The following is a 22715-nucleotide window of genomic DNA, read 5'->3' on the forward strand; positions in this document are numbered from 1 at the left end:
AATATGTCATGGAGACTAGAAACATTGATAATCAAAAGCAAGTTATGGATAGGTTACTAGAGATAGCACAGGTAACTTTACAGCAGCAGAAAGCGGCCAATGTGAAAATGCAGAAGCTTATGCAGTAAAACAGGTGCTAGCTGGTGGTTCTTCTTCAGGACGAAGATTACAGAAATCTGCAACAGGGGTTGAGTAATCGAGATCGGATTGACCGAACCTGATTCCAGTTGATCCAAAACGGTGTGAAATAGGATTTTAGAGTCACTTGTAGACAGCTTTTCTTTACCTATTCTAGCCGATCCAGAATGGAATCGGATTGGAATCAGTGGTGACCGATTTGGTCCCTATTCCCTGATTGGAATGGATTTTGTTTTGTAATTTCTTACACATTTCTAACTTACTTTGATTTTTTATTTGGAATGTATTAAATAATACCCTTAGAAGGGACAATTGAGAAGCTCACTCTATCTCAGCATGGTGGGAAGCAGCCCAAAAAACAGCTTTATGGGTGGACTCCCACCTTTATGGATTGAGGTTAGTGTATGCTGATCATTTTGTTCTGGGTATTCTATTAAAGTAAACTATTATTACCAAAGAAAGAAAGAAAGAGAAAAAAGAAAAAGAAGAAGATTAGAGCAAGTGAGTAACCACCTGGAATGGAATGGATTGAATTCAGGTGTTACAACTTTTTTGATTTGGGTGGGACCTCCAGATTAATAATAAGCCTTGCTCTTCTTCTTTGGTAGGGAAATACCCTTTTACAAGAAAAGAAATAAAAAAAATAAATGATCCATCTTATCCAACATAATTTCGGTTTTAAAAGTGATGTGATTAGTGTTAATTAAATAAGACTTACAATGATCTAATTCATGTCTACAGAAATCATTAACTCTCAAGCTTTCTCTTCATTGGTTAGGTATCTTAGTTATAAATTTGATTAGATTTGGAAATGGTTCTATAAACTTAACCAGACTGGTTGGCTTAACTAGAATTAGCATCTTAATGGGCCTGATTCACTAAAAAGGAAATTTGAAACCTGTCCACTTCAATCTTTTAAAATCTTAAGTCAACCCCATTGTCTAGTTGCAAACATACCAACCTACAAATATGTTTGCCAACCCCATTCTCTTGTTAATTACCATGTCAAATCACAAAATATACCAACCTTAGCAAAACCTTTTAGCTTGCTTAATAGTTAAGCTCCTCTTTTCTTCTTTTTGGGTAAGTAAACCCTATTTTTTGGTTATAAAAAGGGAAAGAAGAAGCTTTGCTTTGGGGTACACGTGTCTAGTATAAAGAAGTGCAATATCAATTATTGAAAGGTACAAAGAAAGAGCAATGTATTAGTTTCTTGGTGCATGCTATCATTGTTTGGGAGATTTAGAAGCAATAGAATTCAAGGGTAGTCTGAGGAGGCCATGTAAAGCTTATTCTGGTTGCCAGTGAACCATCTCTTCCTTTGCTTTGCTTTGCTTTAGTTGGCTTGAGGCATTTGATATTTCACTCAGATTGTCAAATTCTGATTCAGTGTGTCTCTGATTTTTCTTCCCGGCGGCCACCGTCAAAGATAGCCACTATTGTGAGGACATTCAACTTCTTTAGACTTGCTTTGATCGCTGCTCTTTTATACATGTAAGTAGATATGAGAATGTTGTTACCCATGCCATTTTTAAATGAGCAATTTCTTACCTTCATTAGGGTCTTTGAGAGTCTTCTTTTCCTAAGGATATTCCTTAAAGCTTGTATGTATGATTTTGCCTGATGAGGGGTTTTAATAAACTTTGCCTCCTCATGGGTCCTCCCTTATCAGTTCAAAGATCTTCTAAGACATAACTGAAAGTGATCATGTGGTCACAGGACCATATATATTTACTTTATATCTATCTATCCGAGGCTATAGAAAATTTGAAAATAAGTGTGAATCTGAGGGCAGAGATCCATGTAATCATTGAGATAGGACCAGTGACTAGTTGGAGTCACTTTTGTGGTTAGAAGGCTATATATATATATTTCACTTTCATCTTCATAGTAAATTACCCTTGTCCCTATCAATATGCATGAACTATGGAGAGATGAGTCACTGTCTTTTCAATGGAGAGACAATGGAAATATGAAAGACTCTCTCTCTCTCTCTCTCTCACAGCTTCTAAGCCCTTTTAAAAAAGCTGGAGAAGAACATACTCAAATAAATGAGTAGTCATTGACCCATACATTCACAAGGTAGCACATCTAGGCCCCACACCTTTGTATCATAATAACATGGGAGAAAGGAAGAAAAGGTAGAGAAGAAAGGTTTTTAAAGTACATGATGAGAAGATCTCATGGTCTTCCTGATGATGAAAAGAAACATATTTATGTGTAGAAGATAAAGGTTTAAGTCATATGGATTAAGAAAATGTGGGTTAATGGTATTTTTATATATATATCTAACAAATGGAGTGATTCAAAAAGTGGGTACCTTGTAAAAATACATCAAATCCAGAATCTCTCACTTACAGGCTTTTGTTACAGTGAAAAAGCAAGAGGAAAAAAAAAGAGAGAATCAATTCAGTGATGATCACACAACTACTTCACTCACTCATTTCTTTTCATTTTGGCATTGTCTTCTTGTTATATTGATTTGGATTCTCTCAATCCATTGCCTTCCTATTGTATATGTTGTCTCCAATGGTCCTCACATTCAAACTCTTTCTCAGGTTTAGGAAGAATGGGATAACCTCTGTTCTTGCCAACAAAGCCCAAATTTAGAATTTGAGCTTTCCAGCACATAATTGCAAGTACAAATCATGACCCATCCTTTCCTTGCTCTTAGATTGGGAAATAACTTGTCCCCCACATGAACAAAAACCCCATATCTAAACATTAGGAAAAAGGTCTCTGTTTTATAAATAAAGAAATAAAAGGGCTAAGTTATCTTGTGATCGAGGACAAAACCATGTGATATCGATTGGATGGAATTCAAATTTTGTGGATAAGTAGATCTCAAGGTCCTTGACGTAGATATTAAGTATCAGTCCAAACAGAGTTTGCCAAATGTCATAATAAAACTATGAAAATCGAAGAATTATAAGAGGGCGCATGGACATACACGAACGAGACTGAAAAATATAAAGATGTATAACAATATATGGGAAGGTGTTTGTTTGACATGTGAGTAATCCAATCCTAGACCTATTTATCCAAATACTAAATTGCCACATCATCCGACCATTTGGCTCCGAATTGGTGAGTCACCCTGATAAGCTTATCAACATGGCCTACCCGATGAATTTTTGCCAAATTTTGGTGGGAGGGGGGGGGGGGAGGGGGTTGTTTTAGATATTTGGATTATAGCATATAGCATAAGGGTGTCAATCGGTCGGTTTGGTCCAATTTCGATGAGGTTGAATCAATTTTGATCTGTTACTATCCAACTGAAACCAAACTGCTAAGGAGGTTTCGGTCCCATTTTGATTTTACTAGTATACATAAGGAAATCAATAGGAAAATTCTGTTTTTTTTTTTATTTTCAAATTTGCATCGGGTTATTATAAGTCCGGTCTCGGCTTTTTAGCGGATTCGGTCGGTCCGATTTGTTTCACTTTCTAATGGTTTCATAAAACCAAACTGACAAAGGTTCGGCTCAATGCGGTCCAGTCTGAACCGGCCGGGCCAAACGGTTTGAGGTAAACGTTTGACACCTTTATTAAAGCAAGATATATAGGTTTCACGTGCTTGGTGCATCATTTCCCCTCATGGCAAATTGCACATGGTACCTTGGAACTTAGGTCTTATTGGCTTTGCTATAGTTCTTGTAATTGTAAGATTTAAAGAAACCAGACAATGAACCCCACCTAGAACACTGATTAGATAAGAATTAGCTTGAGAGGATAAGAATTCTTATCGGATTAAGAAGAAAAAAGTCATCTTTCATAACCATTTGCCCAAAAAACATATTTTATATGTAGATTACTTTATATTTAATAGATATATTATTATTAATTTGGTTAGTTTTTAAATCCCTAATGTTGGGCAAAAGGTGGCAAAACATTAGATTAGTTTGGGCCACATGGTTGGTGATGTGGCTAATTCCAACCATATAGATAGGTAAAGCCGGCCACTTTAGGATTTGCCACATGTCAATTTTTTTGGCCATACTCAATCATTTGGATGGTGGGTCTTCGCGTTATGATAAAATTGCTCTATTGCAACCTCGTGGGTTCAAGTTGGAAAATAACCTCTTCATAAAACGGGGATAAGACTACGAACATATGACCCTCCTTAGACGTCACAGTAATGGGAGTCTCGTGCGCTAAGTAGGCTTTTATTCAGTCAGTCACTTGGCCTAGTGGCCAAAACTCATGTTGACTTGTTTTTTCTCCACCTATAAAACTCAGAATCAGTTGAATTTTATAGGTAAATAAAGGTATGGTGGGGTGTACTTGCACACGTTCATGTTGCTTCCATCTGCCCTTTAGTGTTAATCAATGTAAAATATAATATTTTAATAATTATTATGTAATCATGTAATATTGTATCAATTTATACAATAGCTAATTGTGTGGAATTTAATTTGTAATTTTTCCTCTTCCCTTTGAAGGGTAGGGCACACAAAAGGTTCCCTTCCGCTTGATCTAGGTTTTTTTTTTTTTTTTTTTTTCTCCTCTTGAATTTTGTGTTTGAAATAATACTCAATTCCAATCAACTAGGTGTATTTATTTCGTCACTTCTTTTGAGTAATAATTTTTAGAAATTCTCAAAAGTTTATTAAAGAATTTATATTTAATAGGTCCCCACATCACTAATGAATTTGCAACTATAGCTTTTAGTATAGGCAATTTAAAATTGTAACACAATGTCTACTATAAAAACAATGTGGACTAGAACACTAGACACATAAGAAATCTAGAGGAGCCTTGATTCTTGAGAATTAAAAGTGCTTTAAAAAAAATTCTTGTATATTCATTAGGAAGGAAAAGGCATCCGAGGGACATTTTAGGTAAGGATGTAAATAGGGATGATTATGTGTAATTGGAACGTTTCCTAATTGGTTCTAGACTTTGGGGTTAGGTTCAAAATCGGCCCAATTAGTTAATCGGTTCTAAACTTAAGAAGCAGACCACATTTGTTGAAAGTCGAAGCATTTCTGAGAGCGTCCTATTTGCACATGAAATATTTCACTATATGGAGGGTAAGAGGAAAGGTAGGGCCAATTTGGTGTTAGCAAAACTTGATATGAAGAAGACATATGACATAATTGAATGAGAAATCCTTTCAACTATGATTACTAAGTTGGGGATGTGAGAGAAATGAGTTCAACTTATCTTAAAGTGCAAGTACTGTGTCATTTTATTTTCTCATTAATGGGTCGTAGAAGGAGAATCTCATTTAGAGGGTTGAGGCAAGGTGATCCCCTCTCGGCTAACTTGTTTATATTATGCTCAAAATGCCTAACCTTCTTAATTTCAGTATCAGTGGACCAGGATCGTATACAAGGGATCAAGATTAGAAGGCAAAGCCCGATGATTACCCACTCTTTTTTTGCTGATGACTTACTTTTGTTTTGAAAGAATGTTCTCTGTGCAGCAGCGCAGGCTGCACCCAGGCACATGGGCAGCCTATTCAGGGGAGCAAGGTGGTCATTGCGCCCACCCCCATGTGCCTGAGCGCAGCCTGCGCTGCGGCACAGAGAACAGCTCTCCTTTTGTTTTTTAGGCCCCTCTAGTACCTCAATGTGGCACCTGCGAAGGGATCCTTAATCTCTATTGAGGAACCTCAGGGGAAGAAGATATAAATCGACAAAAGTTATTAGTTGCTTTTAGCCCTAAGTACCCCATTCCTCTTTGGCTGTTGAATGTGAATGTTGATTGTTGGTGGCTCTTTGCTTCTCTCTTCTTTCGTCTTCACAAAGCTTGTTAACGAGAGTTAGCGTATATCTATGTTTGTTCCTTCTTTCCTTTATGGTTTATATATGGCTTTTAAACAATCTTGATTCTTGATAGATCTTCTTAAGCGGTTCTTACCGGTCCAAAATTGACGCCCTTGGTTTTAGAAAACAACCATTTAAATAAACTTGTAAACTTCCAATGTTACTTACCATAATATTCTTGGACCGAGTTTTCCTTAAGCCACGGTGAAGGATGACCATCATTGCACTTGTGTGTCTGGGACAATGAAGTGTATTATGCTAGAGGGGGGGGGGGGGCAAGTAACCATGACTTGTAGGTGAACCCTTCATCTTGGGTGAAGGAGAACTTTCTTCAATATTCTTAGATGCTTTTTCTTTTCCTAATGAATGTGACATGTAGGAGTTAACCCTTACAATGGATCAATCAAAAGAACATTGACTCAATTTTAGGACTTGGATTTATGGTTTTGGAGATTTATATTACTCATCTAGAGAAGCATAATTCTTAATTTCTCTATTGATAAGAAATCCAATAAAATATTTACAACTATTATTATTAGTTTAATTCTATTCCAATGTCATTGATAGTATTAGAATTGAGTGAAAATTTATTAGATAATTGATGTTTTGAATAAAAAAAACACAATTTTTATTTAATAATATGAGAAAAATATTTTTTTAAGCAGGAGACTTAAATCTATTTGCTAGGTGATCTCTCTGATATCAGCCATTTATATACATTATATGGTAGATCTATTTAGTCCAACCATCAATTTATGATATCAATCATTTAAATAAATTATATGGTAGATCTATTCCATCCATCAATCTGGGACACTTTGAATAGGTCATATATAGTCTCATAAATCAAATTAATTATGTCATAAATTATATTATTTCATACAAAATTTTCACCATCATATTTAGTCTGCAACAAAATTTAAGGATGTTTTTTTACCACATGGAATTTTGATTTTGGGTTGAAGTTTGCCACATAAATAATTGATGAAGTGACCAACATGCGATTCTTTTAAGCTATTAATGAATCCGCATCTCTCGAGTATAATTATTGTTAAAACAAACACCAACAAACATGAATAGAAAAAAAAAAAAAAAAAAAGCAAGACGACACAGAGATTTAACATGGTTCACACACCAATATGATGTGATACGTCTACGGGCGAAGCGGAAGATGTTTCACTATGCAATGGAAGAAAGATACAATGTGGAGATCTCTCAAGAACATTCAAAACGGCGCTACAAACTCTCACCCAGAAATCCGAAGTCGGAAAAACCCTAAAAAACTCACTCTCTTTACAACAAGATGGGTAAGGCATGTAAATACTCCTTCATCGGGTCAAGTCCTCTACTACCTTCATAGGTCTCAGAAATAATCCCATTCAGGTCGCCACCAAAATATTTCGAAGCAAGTTAATCTTCGAAACAGATACATGAATTCGAGACACACACACATAACAAATATCTTCGGAGTTTGGACTAATTATTTGCACTCAATGTAATCAATAAATCTGAAAGGGGACTTGTGCCATATAAGTACAACATTTTATTTGTAAGTCTCATTCTATACTTTATGTTGTTGCTTGAATCCAAATTATCACACCGGTAGGGAGACCTACACATTAAAGACCAAATAACCGAGCAACAAAGAAGGTCAGAGCAAACTCCGAGGAAGGCTCTTTGATGCTTACGTTAGAACTCCGAACAACAGTAGTATATGCTAGGAATTAAACGAGCAGTTAAGGTGTATAAATGAGGATGATTGGTGATTAATTGTTAACTGACCTCTTTACCTCGTATAGTGCCCTCCTATATATAGAATGGATGGTGGCAGCAATGGAGAGTCCTCCCTTTATGGCGATGAAGAGATCGAGGTACCAGGTATCATGATAGCAGTTGCACTGTGGCCGCTCTGATTTGAACCACGTCTCAACTACTACCCATAGGTAGGTTAGTTTTATGCATATCACTTAATCTTCCGACTAAAATAATTAATATGCTAGATTCTTCTTTAAAAAGAGAATAGAATACATAGGGCATTAGGAGGGAAGTGGTTAGAGGTGAGAAAAGAGAAAAAAAGGAGGATGAGGGAAGGTATGTGCTAATTAGGCAAATCAAGACCAAAGCTTGACATTTGGTACTTTTAAAAAAAAAAGAAAAAATAGTCAAAAATAGCAAAAGCTAAGGAGTTGAAAGAGTGGAATATATTTTATTTTTTTTTGGTAGAAAAAAGAGTGGAATATAAATGTAGTAAGATAGTAATGGTTGAAACTTAAAACATTGAATTTTGGATAGAATATTCCTAATAAATTTAATATAGGTGATGAAGATAAAATAGTTGTCCTCTTTTTAGTCAATGAAATTAATGATGGAGTGTGGAGAGATAAGTAAGACATGCCTGATTTATGGTTGTATTCAGCTTCTAAGTTTTCTTACTAAAAAAGAAAAGCTTCTTAGTTTCCTACACCTTTATTTGGTAATCGGTAACAGGATCGGGATGGTCTCGGCCGATATTGATTCAATACCGATCCAAATAACCCTGAATTGAGTTGGATCGAATGGATTCACCCCTGTTTTCCTTTAGAAATTTGGAATCGGGTCGGATCCGTGAAATGGCCCGGTAATTGCTATCGTCATCTGCCGATTTCAATACAAATCACACAATTCAGGGCAACCTATGCCGTTTCCTCAAACCATGACATGCATTTCCTTTATCAACTGCATTCCCTTTATATACCCATGTGCCTAGGCACAACCTGCGCTACAGCACAAAGAACATTCTCCCATTATTTATTTATTTTTTTTATTTCCTAAACGGTTCTCCAAATGGGTTTAAGTCATGGTTATGGATATTGGTATGGAGATCCATATTGGTCTCGATAGATGTCGATTTTGATACTAATACGAATCTGGCTGTATCGGACAGTTTTGCCTTCAATTTTTTTTAAAAATTTATTTTTTAGACAGATACCAGATTAGGTAAGAATTAGTATCTGACTACCTGGCAGGTCGACATATTAATAATTGTCACATGATTAATTATATATTATGTATTTGAACGATACACCAAATGCTCCAGAGTTATTGAAACAAGTTAAATCAAACTCTTTAACCTATCTCATGTTAGGCTGGCCCAAGATAACACCCATATATTAGAATATTAACAAAGACAGTCTTGGATAAGTTGATAATCCAGCTGCCATGATTTATTCCAATTAGCCCCATTATTGAATCATTCTCTTGAATCGGCTTTGAATGCACTTGATCCATTTTTTGAATCATATTGTCTCTTTTTTTATCATTAAAATAATATAGGGAAGCAGTTTTCTGTACAGGAGTGTGGCCTACGCCAGCACTCCCATGTGTCTATCTCTCTCCTCCTTAAAACAAGGGGATAGATGTGTTTTTTCACATGGGAAAGAGAGAGATAGACTCATGGGAGTGCTGGCGTAGGCCACACTCTTGGACAGAGATCTTTTTCCCAATAATATAAAATCAATGAAACTCAACTCTTGCAATAGATATATACAAATGTTATACATCAAAAACTTCAAAAAAATCACTGATCTTCTTCTCTATAACAATTTCTAGAGTCCTGGCATGATTTGAATCGGATTCAAGGAAAGTGACATCATATCCAATTCCATGTTTTTAAACCTTGCCATCCACATGTTTAAATTTGAACTATATTTGTCCACTTACAGCTGACCAACCATTGTTGAAAGCTCCCTCTCTAGAGTCCTAATACTACATATGTTGGGGTCCAATTCCAATTTATGAATGCCCTTTGAAGTTTCCCCACTGGCCCACTCCCATCCTGTTTGGTTTTCTGTAAAAAATGGGTTTTGACTGTTTTACCCTATCTATCTTGTGCCATAAGACTTTTGACTACAACTAGAAGAAGGGGGAAAGTGAATGGAAAAAGGTACCTTAAGGAGTTAAGGCACTAAGGTGAAGACAGGAGAATCAAACTCATGACCTCTTAAAAGCCTATACTCCACTAGCAAGACACCAATCAAGTACTATTTGCCTTTGTCAGAAAATTATCGGCTCCATTTCTTGCCCGGTCCATTTTCCCACCTAGACATTGTGTTCAGGTAGGGGGTAGGGTGATCATTTCCGTCCCCCTACTAGAGGAACTTGGGGAAATAGATAAGGTAGGAAAATGGAGGGGCCTGGATCCTCTGTAGCGTGATAGGGCATGTAGCGTACATCCAACGGCCCACAGTGCACAGACATGCAGCCCAACACATGGGTGGGGGTGTTGGGCTGTGTGCCCATGCGCTACAGGCTGTTGGATGTGCACTACACACCCTATTGCGCTATAGAGGAGTCCCATCTGAAATGGACCAAATAATGATCCTGGCTTCATCCCAGAGTTCATTGCTTACCCTTTTTTGTCTTTGTTAATGTCTTGATGTAGAGTGCTAATAGATGGCTTGTGAATTTCAACTTGAACAATTGATTATGTATTATGTTGGAGTTTTCAACCTTATGCTTTCTATACATGCATCCCAAAGCACTCTCAGCCGTTGGATGCGCGTTAGAGAGGATCTGCTTCCTAAGTAGAGCTGTCAAAAATGAGACAAGACCTATTAAATTGATTGAACCTAACTAAAATCGACCGAACACCTTATCAGTTCTATGTTGATTTTGGTTTTAGATTTTAGAAAAACTTTTGAAAATCGAAATTGATTGAACTGATCAAAACAGACTGTTTGCACAAAAATGGAAAATAGATAAAATTCAAATTTTTTTATTACTTCTCTTCTTATTATATATATGAACAACAGAGACAGGACCAAGGGACTGATAACGGACTGATGGTTATCGGTTTCGGTTCAGGTTTTGTAAACCAAACACATATCAGTCTAGCTTTTTTTTGGGTAGAAAATATCAGTCCAGTTTCAGTCTAACCCAATATATTGCCCTAAAACAAAAAACAACCTGAAGCCAACCCTGTACACTCCTTTTGATTTTTGGAGAAGGGGAAGTTTGATTCTTACTTTTGTAAATATAAATTTTGTTTATATGAAATTTATAAAGAGGGAATGGTGATGTAGGAAATTTGGTCATTTGGTATCTTAGAAATAATTACATAATAAAATTTTCGTACTCAAATTCAATCATATATCCTCATGATTGAAAAACTAGGTTCTGACTCAAATGAGTCGATCAAGTTGAATCAAAATATGGCAAAACCTGATCAAAAGTAATGTAGATTTGACCAATATAAAAAATGATTAGACTGAGTTTGAGTTTGTCCGAATCACAGAAGACTCGGTATTTATACCCGAGTCAAAAGAAACTCACTGAGTCAAGTCAGAAATCTGAAACCCTCAATTGCCAGAATTTGATGGGAAAGAAGCTCAACAAAATGCATTCGCCTTGTTTGTTAAAATTCCTAAATGATAGGTCTCATTTTTTATTTTTTTTTAAATGACTTGTCGTAAATCGGTTTGACTCATTCGAGTTACTAGAATTTGAAAAGGACGAGTTCCAACTAAATTACCACCTATATTTTCATTATTTTTACGATGTTTTCATTTTTTGGATTTCTTCTCAGTAAATCTAATTTTATTCATTGGTTCTTTATCGGGAAAAAAAAAAAAAAAAAAACAAACAATTTTATTCATTGGTTTTTTAAACTTTATTTTGTCATTTGATTGATTTTATCTTTAGATTGAAATTTCACATATGAGGGGGGATGGTCCCTCGATCTATAAAATTTCAGTCTCATCTAACTTGCACTATTGTAATTATATTGTCCAAGAAACCATTCTGTACGTTTATCTTTTATAAATATTTGTTTGGATCAAGTTTTCCTCTACCCACAATGAATGAAATGGATTGGCAAAAGAGAGTATCATCGGTGTATTTTGAGAAAATACTCAAACCTTATAGGTTTTGCGAACCCTAAGATGGTGGGACAGTACAGAACACCATTTGTCTTCATATTTTTTTCTTCACATGAAATGATCTATTTGTTCTCTATGTATGAAACCGTTTCGTCATTCCTCATTGGTGCACTCCCCTTTTATATCTTGCTCTATACCCTCTACCTTATTTATGTATTAAAATCCTCTACAGTACTGACGGGGTGGCGGTGCACATTCGGCGGCATAGCAGAGGCCATGTGTGCCACCTGGCCTCTGTTGTGGTGTTGGATGTGCACCGCCGCCCCACGGGTACTGCAAAAGATCCTGTTCCTCATATTTATATTTTAGAATCTATATTTATTTATGGAACAATTATTTTACCAATTTTTTTTGTCAATTCCAAACTAAAGTGAAACTTTTGACCTGAAAGTAAGAAAACTTGGGAGGTTGGAAATAGACATTTCCTATTAATTGTATGTAAGAAGAAAAACTTTTTCTTCGAGATGGGGAAAAAAACGTGCTGCGTTCACATTAGTGCTGACATCTGATATGGTTTTTTAGTCCGATCCAATCTCCTACCGGGTCGATCTATAAAAAATCGGGTTCTACCTTATTAGTTAGGGTAAATTACACGTCATCCCCTGATTTTCAAAGTAAACTCAGATCATCCCCTGATTTTTGAAAAAATTCAAATCACCCCCTAGTTTAGACCCCAATATGACAATTTAATCCCTACCGTTAGTTTTATATTGTTAAGTGATGATGTCAGCCAGTTAAATAAATTTAAATCCTTAAACTACCCTTGACCAATGTTGAAGATGAAGGAAGGGTAGTATTGTAAATTTAATTCTAATGTTTTAGTACAAGGATAAAATAGTCCTTTCACACCAATAAGTAGGGGTGTCAATGGGTAGGTTCGGTCCGGTTTCAATTTGGGTTTTTCGATTTCAGTGTGGCTTTTAGAGAAATCGAGACCAATCCAATAAGAACTTTTCGATTTTGGCTCGGTTTTGGTTTCATGTCGATTTCGATTTATGATAACAGGTTGATATCGGTTTGGATTCGGTTCGGTACCAGGTTTTTTTAAACAAATTGGGTTCGATTTGTGCCTATTTTCTTCTCTTTCTCTTTTCAACTATATAAAATATATCATTAACCCCAAATTTAAAAAGGAGATCAATGGAACAAGCATTGTTACAAATCAATTTCCTTATTTTTATAATTTTATACTCATTGATTTGTAATAATTTATCTTACAACCATAAATTTGCTCACTAATATTGAAATCAATTCAATGATTCATAACCTTATACTCATTATTTTCTTATCGGTTTCATTCGGTTCGGTTTTCGGTTTGTTATCGATCGATCTAATGCAGTCCGGTTTTCAACCGGTCCCGTCATACTCCAGTCCAAAACCAATCCAATAAGGATATGTTCGGTTCGATCTCGGGTTTTTTCGATCAGTTTCGATCGGTCTTAACAGTTCGAGCTAGGTTTTGATACCCTTACCAATAACTAACAGCAAACTAACACCATTACTCTAGAGAGGGTGATTTGAGTTTTTTCAAAAACCAAGGAGAGATCTGAGTTTCATTTAAAAACCAGGGGTGATGTGTAATTTATCCTATTAGTTATTAGTATTGCTATGATACTATCTCTATCCTTCACCAGTCCAACTCGAATCTGGGTCGTGTAGGTTTTTGAATTGAAAGAGGCTAAAATACCCTTAATGGGTGTGTCGAGTGGGGACATCTTTCCAGAAAAGGATGGTGTCTTTACATGCCCATCGACGTCACCGTTGGTTACTATAAATAAAATAAAAAATAAAATTTATCTAAATGGGCTTTTTGGATCAAAAGACAAGTGGGCCTTTTACCTAAGAAAGCATTAACTGAGATATCCAATACAAAGATGAGCCAACAGAAAAGAAATTAAGAAAGATATTCCGCATCTCCCTTGTCTCTACCAATTCAAACAGATATGTATATATGTCCATCACTTAAGTAATTGAGGACGGCATCTTTTGGTTGCAAGGAAAGTGAAATTATTATTTTTTTAAAATAATTATATATATAAAAGATAATTTCACTTCTTTATCCTTTAATTACCTTATTAATATTTTGTGGACATCTTTAATTAGGGATTTGGCAGTCAAGAAAGAAATTTGGGGATTACCGTTATCTCTAATGGCATTCCTCGTGGTCTTCCAATCATCCCATCCGACTGCCTCCCGCCCCCATCTTGTTATTTTACTTTTAATGATGGTTCATGGTTTCTCTCTTTATGCAGGGGTGGTCGTGGTTCTTTGATACGTGACTCTGGTGGTCGCTTCTTTGGCATAGGTATAAGGCTAGCTTGGGTTCATCGGCCTCTTTGTTTGAAGTTGAGGCTATACTTGATGTTTTGCTTATAGGATGCAGCTTGCAGATTTTCCACCTGATGGTTCTCTCGGACTGTAGTCTTGTTGTGTTGGCCCTAAGGCATTTTTTGTCTTCTTTGGATTGGGCCACTATAACCGTTGTAGATGATATTTTAGTTGTATCTTGTTCTTTTACGTATGTTTCCTTTACTTTATTTTCTCGTTTTGTTGTGCATGAGGCTCACCTTTTAACTAAGGATGCCTCCATTTTTTTTTCTGTTCCGTTTCTGATGGCTTTCTCCCACCCGCCCCCCCCCACCCCACCCCACCTCCTTCATTACCTCTTGTAATCCTTTAGTCTGGGATTTATCCGTAATAAAATTGTTGATTCTAACCAAAAAAAAAAAAAAAATTCAAAATGCTCCACTAAATGATCAAGGGCTCTTTTATCATTTCGAGCAGATAAATTAATTTAGAGTTGCTGTGCGTGGGAAGCACTGGGCAGTGCACCACATGTGAGAGAATCAAAATTGTTGTGTGTAGGGCATTGGATTTTCCCCCCCATGAAAAGGGTCATGTGTCACACGACAAAGTTAATCGTTCCTTTTTATTTTATTTTTTTCATATACTGGGCCAAACCGAAACCAAACCAATAAAGTGTTAAAATTTTCTTTTTTTCTTTTTTTTGGTAGAAAAGAAGGCTATTCATTCATGCGCGCCCAAAGCGCGCCCAAAGCCAAACAAAGGAAAACAAAATACATAAGATAGATAGAGAACATGATAAACACAAGGTATGGATATACGGTATCCAAAACCAAGGAGTGCAAATTGATCCGATCTTACATGCCATTGACTGGATCATCCAAAGTAGGGGATGGATTACAACCATATCCCTAGAGAAAAAGCTGTAGACACAGTCAAAGATAAGCGCATGCACATACGTGCCAATAGAGGGAGGCCCATATTTGCTGAACAGACCAAAAACACCAGACTTCCCATGCGTGTCGCTACGCTGCCACAATCTACTTTCAAACAGACTTGCTAGAGAGACAAAATTCTGCTAGATCGACGAGTGGAGCTTCGATAGACAGTTAAAAAACCATCTGAAACGTTGCCACAGCCTACTTTCGAACAGATTTACAAGGATCTGCTGGATCGACGAGTGGAGATTCGTTCGGCGATAGGATAGGTATGGTAAAGGTTGAACGGCAGCTGAAATTTCTGAGTAGACGATAAACTCAGTGCCACCAGCACCTGTGTCAACAACACCTGCAAACAGACAAACAAAGAAAACGGAAAAGGCGGGGCAATGATGAACCATGAAAAAAGGGGTGGGTTCATCGTCATCATCGTCGGCATCGTCAATATCGTCACCGACGATTCCAAGGCGGAGTGTTCAATTTTTCACTCCTTGGTTTTGGATACATCGTACCCAAACCTTCTGTATCTCATGCATTTTATTTAAATGAAATTTCAGTTACCAACAAAAAAAATGGTGTTTAATTTTCTAACCTAATCAAAATTTTCATATATAAAAAGGTAAAGCTAATAATTTTTTGGATTCAATTATGTTTATGGGTGGAGGCCTTCCTCCACGACTGGGTGCAATTTCGAGCGTGAAGGGAGTATTCAATAGAGACATATTTATTAAATTTTTTTCGATTATTTTTTTGGTTTCAATCAATCTTGTCAATTTTATCTCTAAAGTCTAAACAATTTTAAAAATCCAAAATTTATAAATTATTTAATCGATTGATTTTGATTTGCTTTGATTAATTTCGATAATTTAAATTGATCCGGTCTCATTTTTAAGAACCCTAAAAGGGCATTGCAGTAAATTGAGGAAGGAGGTGAAAGGACCATAAAGCATATATTCACATTTCTCACCAGAAGTCAAAGAAATTTTTTACATTTTTTTTTATTCATTTTTCTTAAATAGAAAAAACAATTTATATAATTAAAAAAAAAAAACCGGATTTGTCAAAATTCCGCTACACAACAAAGACTTAGCGACACCACCAGTCGCATACGTTGTCGTGACTAGGGACAGATGCCAAAAAATTTCCTGACTTCCGGTTCAAGTGACACGTGGACGGTTACGATTTTCCCCTCTTCTTCTAGGGTCTGGACCAGCAGCAAAGAAACTGGACATTCTAACCAAGGTTAAACTTTCCCTAGTTAAATCTTAACCATGGTCAACTTCCGCCGCTTTGGTTTTCTTTCACTCTTTCAAAACGGAGACTCTCTCGCTTGCTCGCTCGCTCGCTAGCTACTTACTAAACTCGTAAGCCGCCTTATCCGACCGTCTACAGCTTTCATCTCCGGCAATGACGTACGGACTAAACGGAATTGGTCACCAGAACTCGATCATGTCCGGCAGTTATATTGGATTGTTCGCAGCTGCTTCTTGGATTTCGGATTCATTTCCAAATGTCTGTTAGAGTTGTTATTTGCAAAGCTGCAGGGTTTTTTCGATCGAAAATGTCGGAAACGTGATGAACTTTTGTTTTTTTTCCTTACTGAGCAGACTGTGTTTGCCGCTGATTTTCACTTCTTGGGTATTCAGTTGATTCGATTCAAGCTTTGGGAGATTGGTGGTGGTTCTTTACTTTTCGGTGTTCGTAGGGTTTTTGCTCTTTGGGTACTTTGTGAGTTTGGTTTTGCTGGCGAGGGTTTTGGTGATTTTGGAAACTTGGATCTACGGCTGGAGTTCTAATTTTGGTTTTGATTTCTGATCGGAAGAATATAGGAACTCAAGAACTGGTAGGTGGAGAGAACAGGGATTGCGACTGGTAGATGAGAGCAGAGCTGAAACCTTGCGCAGGTAGTTTTGTTTATTGAATTCTTTTGGATTCTGAAAGTTGAACTCCAAAAGGGCCCGGTATTTCCAGATTCAGCCTTAATTTTGATTTTCCAGTAGAATTTTGGGAGGTATGCCTGTTGAATTGGATAATAGTTCCGCCATGGCTGTTTCTACGGTTTCTGGGGAAGCTAGCGTCTCTTCTTCTGGTAACCAGGTGGTTCCACCGCCGACGACCACGATAAAGAAGAAGCGGAACCTTCCTGGAATGCCTGGTAAGGTTGATAGATGAATATTCTAGCGGTCTTAGCTTCTTGGAAACAAATAGATTACTATCCGATTTATTTGAGTGTTTATTTCTTCTCTGTTGCAGATCCAGATGCTGAGGTTATCGCGTTGTCGCCGAAGACTCTAATGGCTACGAACCGGTTCGTCTGTGAGATCTGCAACAAAGGATTTCAACGCGACCAGAATCTACAACTCCACCGCCGCGGCCATAACCTTCCGTGGAAGCTCCGGCAACGATCGAGCAAAGAGGTCCGCAAGCGAGTCTACGTCTGCCCCGAGCCTTCTTGTGTTCATAACGATCCTTCTAGAGCTCTGGGTGATCTCACGGGGATTAAAAAGCATTACTGTAGAAAACACGGCGAGAAGAAATGGAAATGCGATAAGTGTTCGAAGAAATACGCAGTTCAGTCCGATTGGAAGGCGCATTTGAAGACTTGTGGAACAAGAGAGTACAGATGCGATTGCGGAACCTTATTTTCAAGGTCTTTAACTTTTTCTAATTAATTAATTCTTTTAGTTCGGCTTTCAATTACTGTTTTTCCCTTTCTGTTGGCATTTTGGTGGTGATTTTTTTGCTTTCTTTGTTCTTCTCTTTATCGAAGGAGGGATAGCTTCATCACTCACCGGGCTTTCTGCGATGCTTTAGCTGAGGAGAGCGCGAAAGCTCACACTGTTCCGAATTCTAACTCAGAAGACGACTGTAAGCGTCAGATCGTTGCCTGCTCGCCGCCTCCTTCGTCTTCTACTGTCGTTTCTGCTGTTTTGCCAATTCAAAATCCAGGTAAACAGAGGTCAAGAAAAGGATATTTATTCAAAATGCTTCTGTTGTGTTTTTTTGTGAATCTTTTTCTCAGTTTCTGTTCAAATAAAATAAAATACGAAATCTCCTCTCAGTGTCTTTCGATTTTTTCCATCTTTTTGTCTGTATTGATCTTTGTTTTATATGGAGATCTGGTAATTTGGATTACACCCTCCCTCTCTCTCTCTCTCTCTCTCTCTCTCTCTCTCACACACACACACACCACGTACCGGGATTTCCCAGAAAACTCTCTCTCTCTCTCTGATAAAAACTTTCTGGAGTATTTCGTGTTTCAGTCGGGAGATTCAATCTCTGTAATCGATAAAGAAACCCTGTAAGCAAGAAAGCAAAAGAGTGTGGGGAGGGGTTGTGTTATGTGGGTGATTGAGAGAAAGCAGTAAAGGGTACATGATTGGCTTTACTTTCTATTCAAAGAAAAAGTTCCTGAAAATTTTGCAGAAAGCTTACTTTCCTTCACTCCTTTTCTTTCTTTCTCTGTTTGTGGTGGTTTATGTGTTTCTTATACTTTGAATTTCTCCAATTTTTTGTGCTTTTGGGTTTACAGATTTACCCGGAAATTCAAGCGGCATCATTACCAAAATCCCCCCATCTACCTGCTTAAACGGGAGCATTGGCAGTAGCAGTAGCTGTAGCAGCAGCAGCATTTCCAGCAATAGCAATGGCAGTACCACTACGAGTGTATTTCCAAGTCTATTCGCATCATCGACAGGTGCAGGAACCTTACAGCCCCAAACATCTACATTCTCAGATTTAATATGCGCCATGGCACGATCGGAGCGCTCAACAGCGCTAGCAACGGTGTCAGCGGTAGAGCCTACTTCTCTCTGTTTATCTTCTAGCGGCGGTGGTTCCACGATCTTTGGTACAGTGGTGGGAACAGAACGCCGGCATTATGCTGCTTCACCAGCAATGTCCGCCACGGCATTACTTCAGAAGGCAGCCCAAATGGGGGCGGCCTCGACGAGCTCTTCATTTCTGCGTGGGTTAGGATTGACTTCATCGTCGTCTTCTGGGCATCAAGACGGGTTGCAGTGGAGTAGTGGACGCTTAGATTCTGAGCCCGGAAGCTCGACGATGACGGCAGGTGGTGGTGGTGCTGGTGGTGGGCTTGGACTTAGGCTTCCATGCGATGGTAGTACGGCCTTGACGGAGTTAATGATGGGCCCATCGTCGATGTTTGGGCCAAAACCCACGACACTGGACCTTCTTGGGCTTGGCATTGGAGTTGGTAGTGGTGGTGGTGCACCTACGGGAGGGTTCTCGGCTCTGATAACGTCAATGGGCGGTGGTGGACTGGACGTGGCAGCGGCGGCCGCCACTTTTGGTGGAGGAGGGAGCGCGGCAGGAAAGACGTGGGGACCTGAAGCTACGGAGAGGAAGCCTAGTCCTGCCTTGTTGTAGAATTTCGGTGTAGAGGAGAGTGAGGGTGGTTTCGTATTCGTATACATCATTACATCCACGTCTACTTTTACGAATTACGATGTAAAGAAGGGAAGAAAATATGTGTATTAGCTTTATTTTTATAGAAGAGACACTGTAGGTGTAGTAGTAGGAGTACTCTCTCCATTTCATCCTCGGCAGTTCCTTTTTTTCTTTTTTTATTCCTTAAAAAAGAAAATCCTCTTTTTAGGGAATTTCTTTTGGGTTCCCTCGTAGGCTCGTATGCAATTGGAGGTAGAACCTAGGGAGAGATAGGGAGAGTTTTTTTTTTTTTTTAATTTTTGAAAATAAATCAAAATGAAGTTTTATGTTTTATTTGTTCTTACACTGATACACATGGAGTGTGGGAACTGGGAAAGTGTTAATTTTTTTTTCCTCCTTTCTTATTCCACTATGTGGTACAAGCGTACAAAGGAGGGCAGTTTTTCTTTTCTTATACATAAAGATATTGTTATTTGGAGGATGAGATCACTGCTTGGTATCATTTCTATTTCAATATCATGAGGAGATTTTCAGTTTGAAACTTGTTTGATTTGATTTTTGCATCTTATTTCAGTGAAATAGAAATTTTAAAATCAATGAGGAGTTGTTTTAATTTTAAAATTAAAATTGATTTCACTCTTGCTCTTTAATCGTATATATTTTAATAGTAAAACAGTAATTTCATGTTAAAAAATAAAACCCCATCCTTCTCTCGCTGCTCTTACTATCATCATGCCCCCACCCGTTGCAATCAAAATTTATTATTAGAAATTAAAGTATCTAATAGATATTTTATTCTTGAAATATTTCAGGTTGATGTAACCAAAATAAATGCAGTTTCATGAATCATATCCATAATAAATCCCTCTTATTACAGGTAGGATGGAGACTTATTACTACTAATCTTGATAGCTTCTGGACTAGGGTCCTACAAGCTAAATACTTTCTTCATTCTAGTATTATTAGTCAAGAGCTTATCCCAAACAGGGGTTCTTGGATCTGGGAGAGTAAATCTCACTTCATTCTCTCTTTGTCATTGGATGACCTGTTGGAAAATTGGTACTAGGATGTCGATATCGGTTTGGATGATTCGTGGATTCTTATGTGGCCACGCATCTACATTGGGTTGGTTATACACCCCATTCCTTCTTTTTCAAAGGTTTCAGAGTTGATGATTAATAGATATTGGAATACCTCGCTTTCTATGCTTAATTTCCACCAAGGATGTCTTCTTTAAGTTCCAAAATTCCCTTGGCCACCGCAAAGCATAGTGATTTTGTATTTTGTCCCGCTCCGTTTATTTCGGCGTAAAAGTTTATCTAGAAAATTTTTCTTGATAAATTTTACTTTGTAAATGTAAAATTTTATGTGTTGAAAAATTTTTCAATGTCTTTTTTCCATAAAAAAAAAAACATTGGAACACTTTTCAACAAGTAAAATTTTATATCTCAATTTTTTTGAAGTGAATTTTTTCAAGTAAAATTTTATGCAAAAAATGGGATTCTTACAACCAAGGTGGTGGCCAGAACTTTAACCCTAGGTTTCTGTGTTGATTATACTATATCTAGCTCTTGCACTCAGCTTTGTGGGAAACCTCTTTAGAATCTCTTTTGGAAGTTAACGTTTCATCCAAAATTTAAATTGTTTTATGGCAGCTGTTGAATAAGGGTATTGCAACTAAGGATATCGTTAATCGTTTCATTGATATTGAAAATCTTTGTATTTTTTTTGTAAAACTAAATGAGAATTGAATTGACATTTATTCTTGTCTTGCTGTTTTTCTAAAAGAATCCGGGCAACTGGATTCTTAGTATTGAGAATAGAATGCCTCAGTGATCATTATCTTTTTGATCTTTTGAACACTATTTTTTTTTCTAGTGATCCTTTTCCTACTAATAAAAAGCCTTTTTTTTTCCATTTTCTCTATTACCTGTTATTTCGTTTGGTTAGCTAGAAACCAATGTATTTTCTCTCATCATGCATCCCCCTAATCCATATGTAATCATGTTTATCATTAACCGATGGATATCGGATTAGAATCTTCTTTCCTTTTTCCCCCATTCTACCTTATCAACTACTCTAGATTCAAACTCAAAACCTGTGGATTCCTTGGGTTTGCACACACTGATGTACTTACCTTAACATGTGATGGAAGTTTTATTGTTGAATCTGGTGAAGCAGGATGGGCCTGTATTGCTATTTATCACCAATCTTTTATCTTTGCTCCAACAGATTTTGGATACACAGGAACAGCACAAGAGGATACAGTTATCGGCATTTAAAGTGAGGTAGGAAAAGTTTCTACGAAGTTCTTTCTTTATAGAGAACTCAAAATCATTACTTTGTGCCCCCACCATTGCAATCTTCAAAATATATATCAAAGGTGATTTAACTATAAATGTATTCTCTATTGTTTTGAGATACTATGTATCTCATCGAATATCCTCAATGATCGATGAGATCTCTTGCGACGATATTGATCACTTTCAAGTTATCAGACTCCACAATAAAACGAAAGCAACCTTTAGATTGTTGGATGGTTGAGTTTATGTTTTGATTGACTAACTTAAACAAGTTTTTTTTAAATATGCAATAGGTATTGAGATCTTATGTCATAGCACCATTTAAACCATTGTTAGTAGTTGACTTCTTTTCTTCCCAAAAAAAAAAAAAGTAGTTGACTTCTCACCATTTTTCTGGAGCTTAACCAGTCAAATGGCAGTGTATGTTGGGATTAAGCATACCACATTGTTGTGGGGATTGATTCAAAATTTAGATTGTTGGATGATTAAGTTTATGTTTGGATGGATTATTCTTGCAAGTTTTTTAATTCAACATATATATTTAGCCTTTTTTTTTAAAATGTATAATAGGTATTGAGATCTTTATGCCACAGCACCATTGAAACCATTGTTAGTAGTTGACTTCTCACCATCATTCAGGAGATTACCCCATCAAATTGCAGTATGTGTTGGGATTATTTTTACAAGTTTTTTAATTCAACATATGTTCAACCTTTTTTTCTGTCCTTATTTTTAAGTATACAAATTGGTATTAAGATCTTTATGTCATAGTACCATTAAACCATTGAAAAACCATTGTTAGTTGTTGACTTCTCACCATCTTTCTGGAGCTCACTCAATCAAATGGCAAACTGTGTTGTAATTAAACATATCATGGGTAGTTGGTGGTGTGGACAACATGATGATAAAAATTAATCATCAAATAAATTTTCATTCG

At 37.0% G+C, this 22715-nt stretch overlaps 1 protein-coding gene across 2 annotated transcripts; it reads left to right on the forward strand.

Moving 5' to 3' along the window:
* Nucleotides 1-16421: 16421 nt before the first annotated feature.
* On the forward strand, nt 16422-19596 carry LOC122662609 (zinc finger protein GAI-ASSOCIATED FACTOR 1-like). Of its 2 annotated transcripts, none has more exons than XM_043858286.1 (4): nt 16422-17220; nt 17319-17715; nt 17836-18014; nt 18598-19596. In XM_043858286.1, exons 1-4 carry the CDS (start codon nt 17079-17081, stop codon nt 19452-19454), a joined length of 1575 nt encoding a protein of 524 aa, XP_043714221.1. In that variant the 5' UTR covers nt 16422-17078; the 3' UTR covers nt 19455-19596. The 2 variants fall into 2 exon arrangements, with proteins under 2 accessions (XP_043714221.1, XP_043714222.1); XM_043858287.1 differs by having other exon boundaries at nt 17099-17220; nt 17296-17715.
* Nucleotides 19597-22715: the final 3119 nt, after the last annotated feature.

Source organism: Telopea speciosissima, chromosome 5 (assembly GCF_018873765.1).
Source record: "Telopea speciosissima isolate NSW1024214 ecotype Mountain lineage chromosome 5, Tspe_v1, whole genome shotgun sequence".
Classification (NCBI taxonomy): Eukaryota; Viridiplantae; Streptophyta; class Magnoliopsida; order Proteales; family Proteaceae; genus Telopea; species Telopea speciosissima.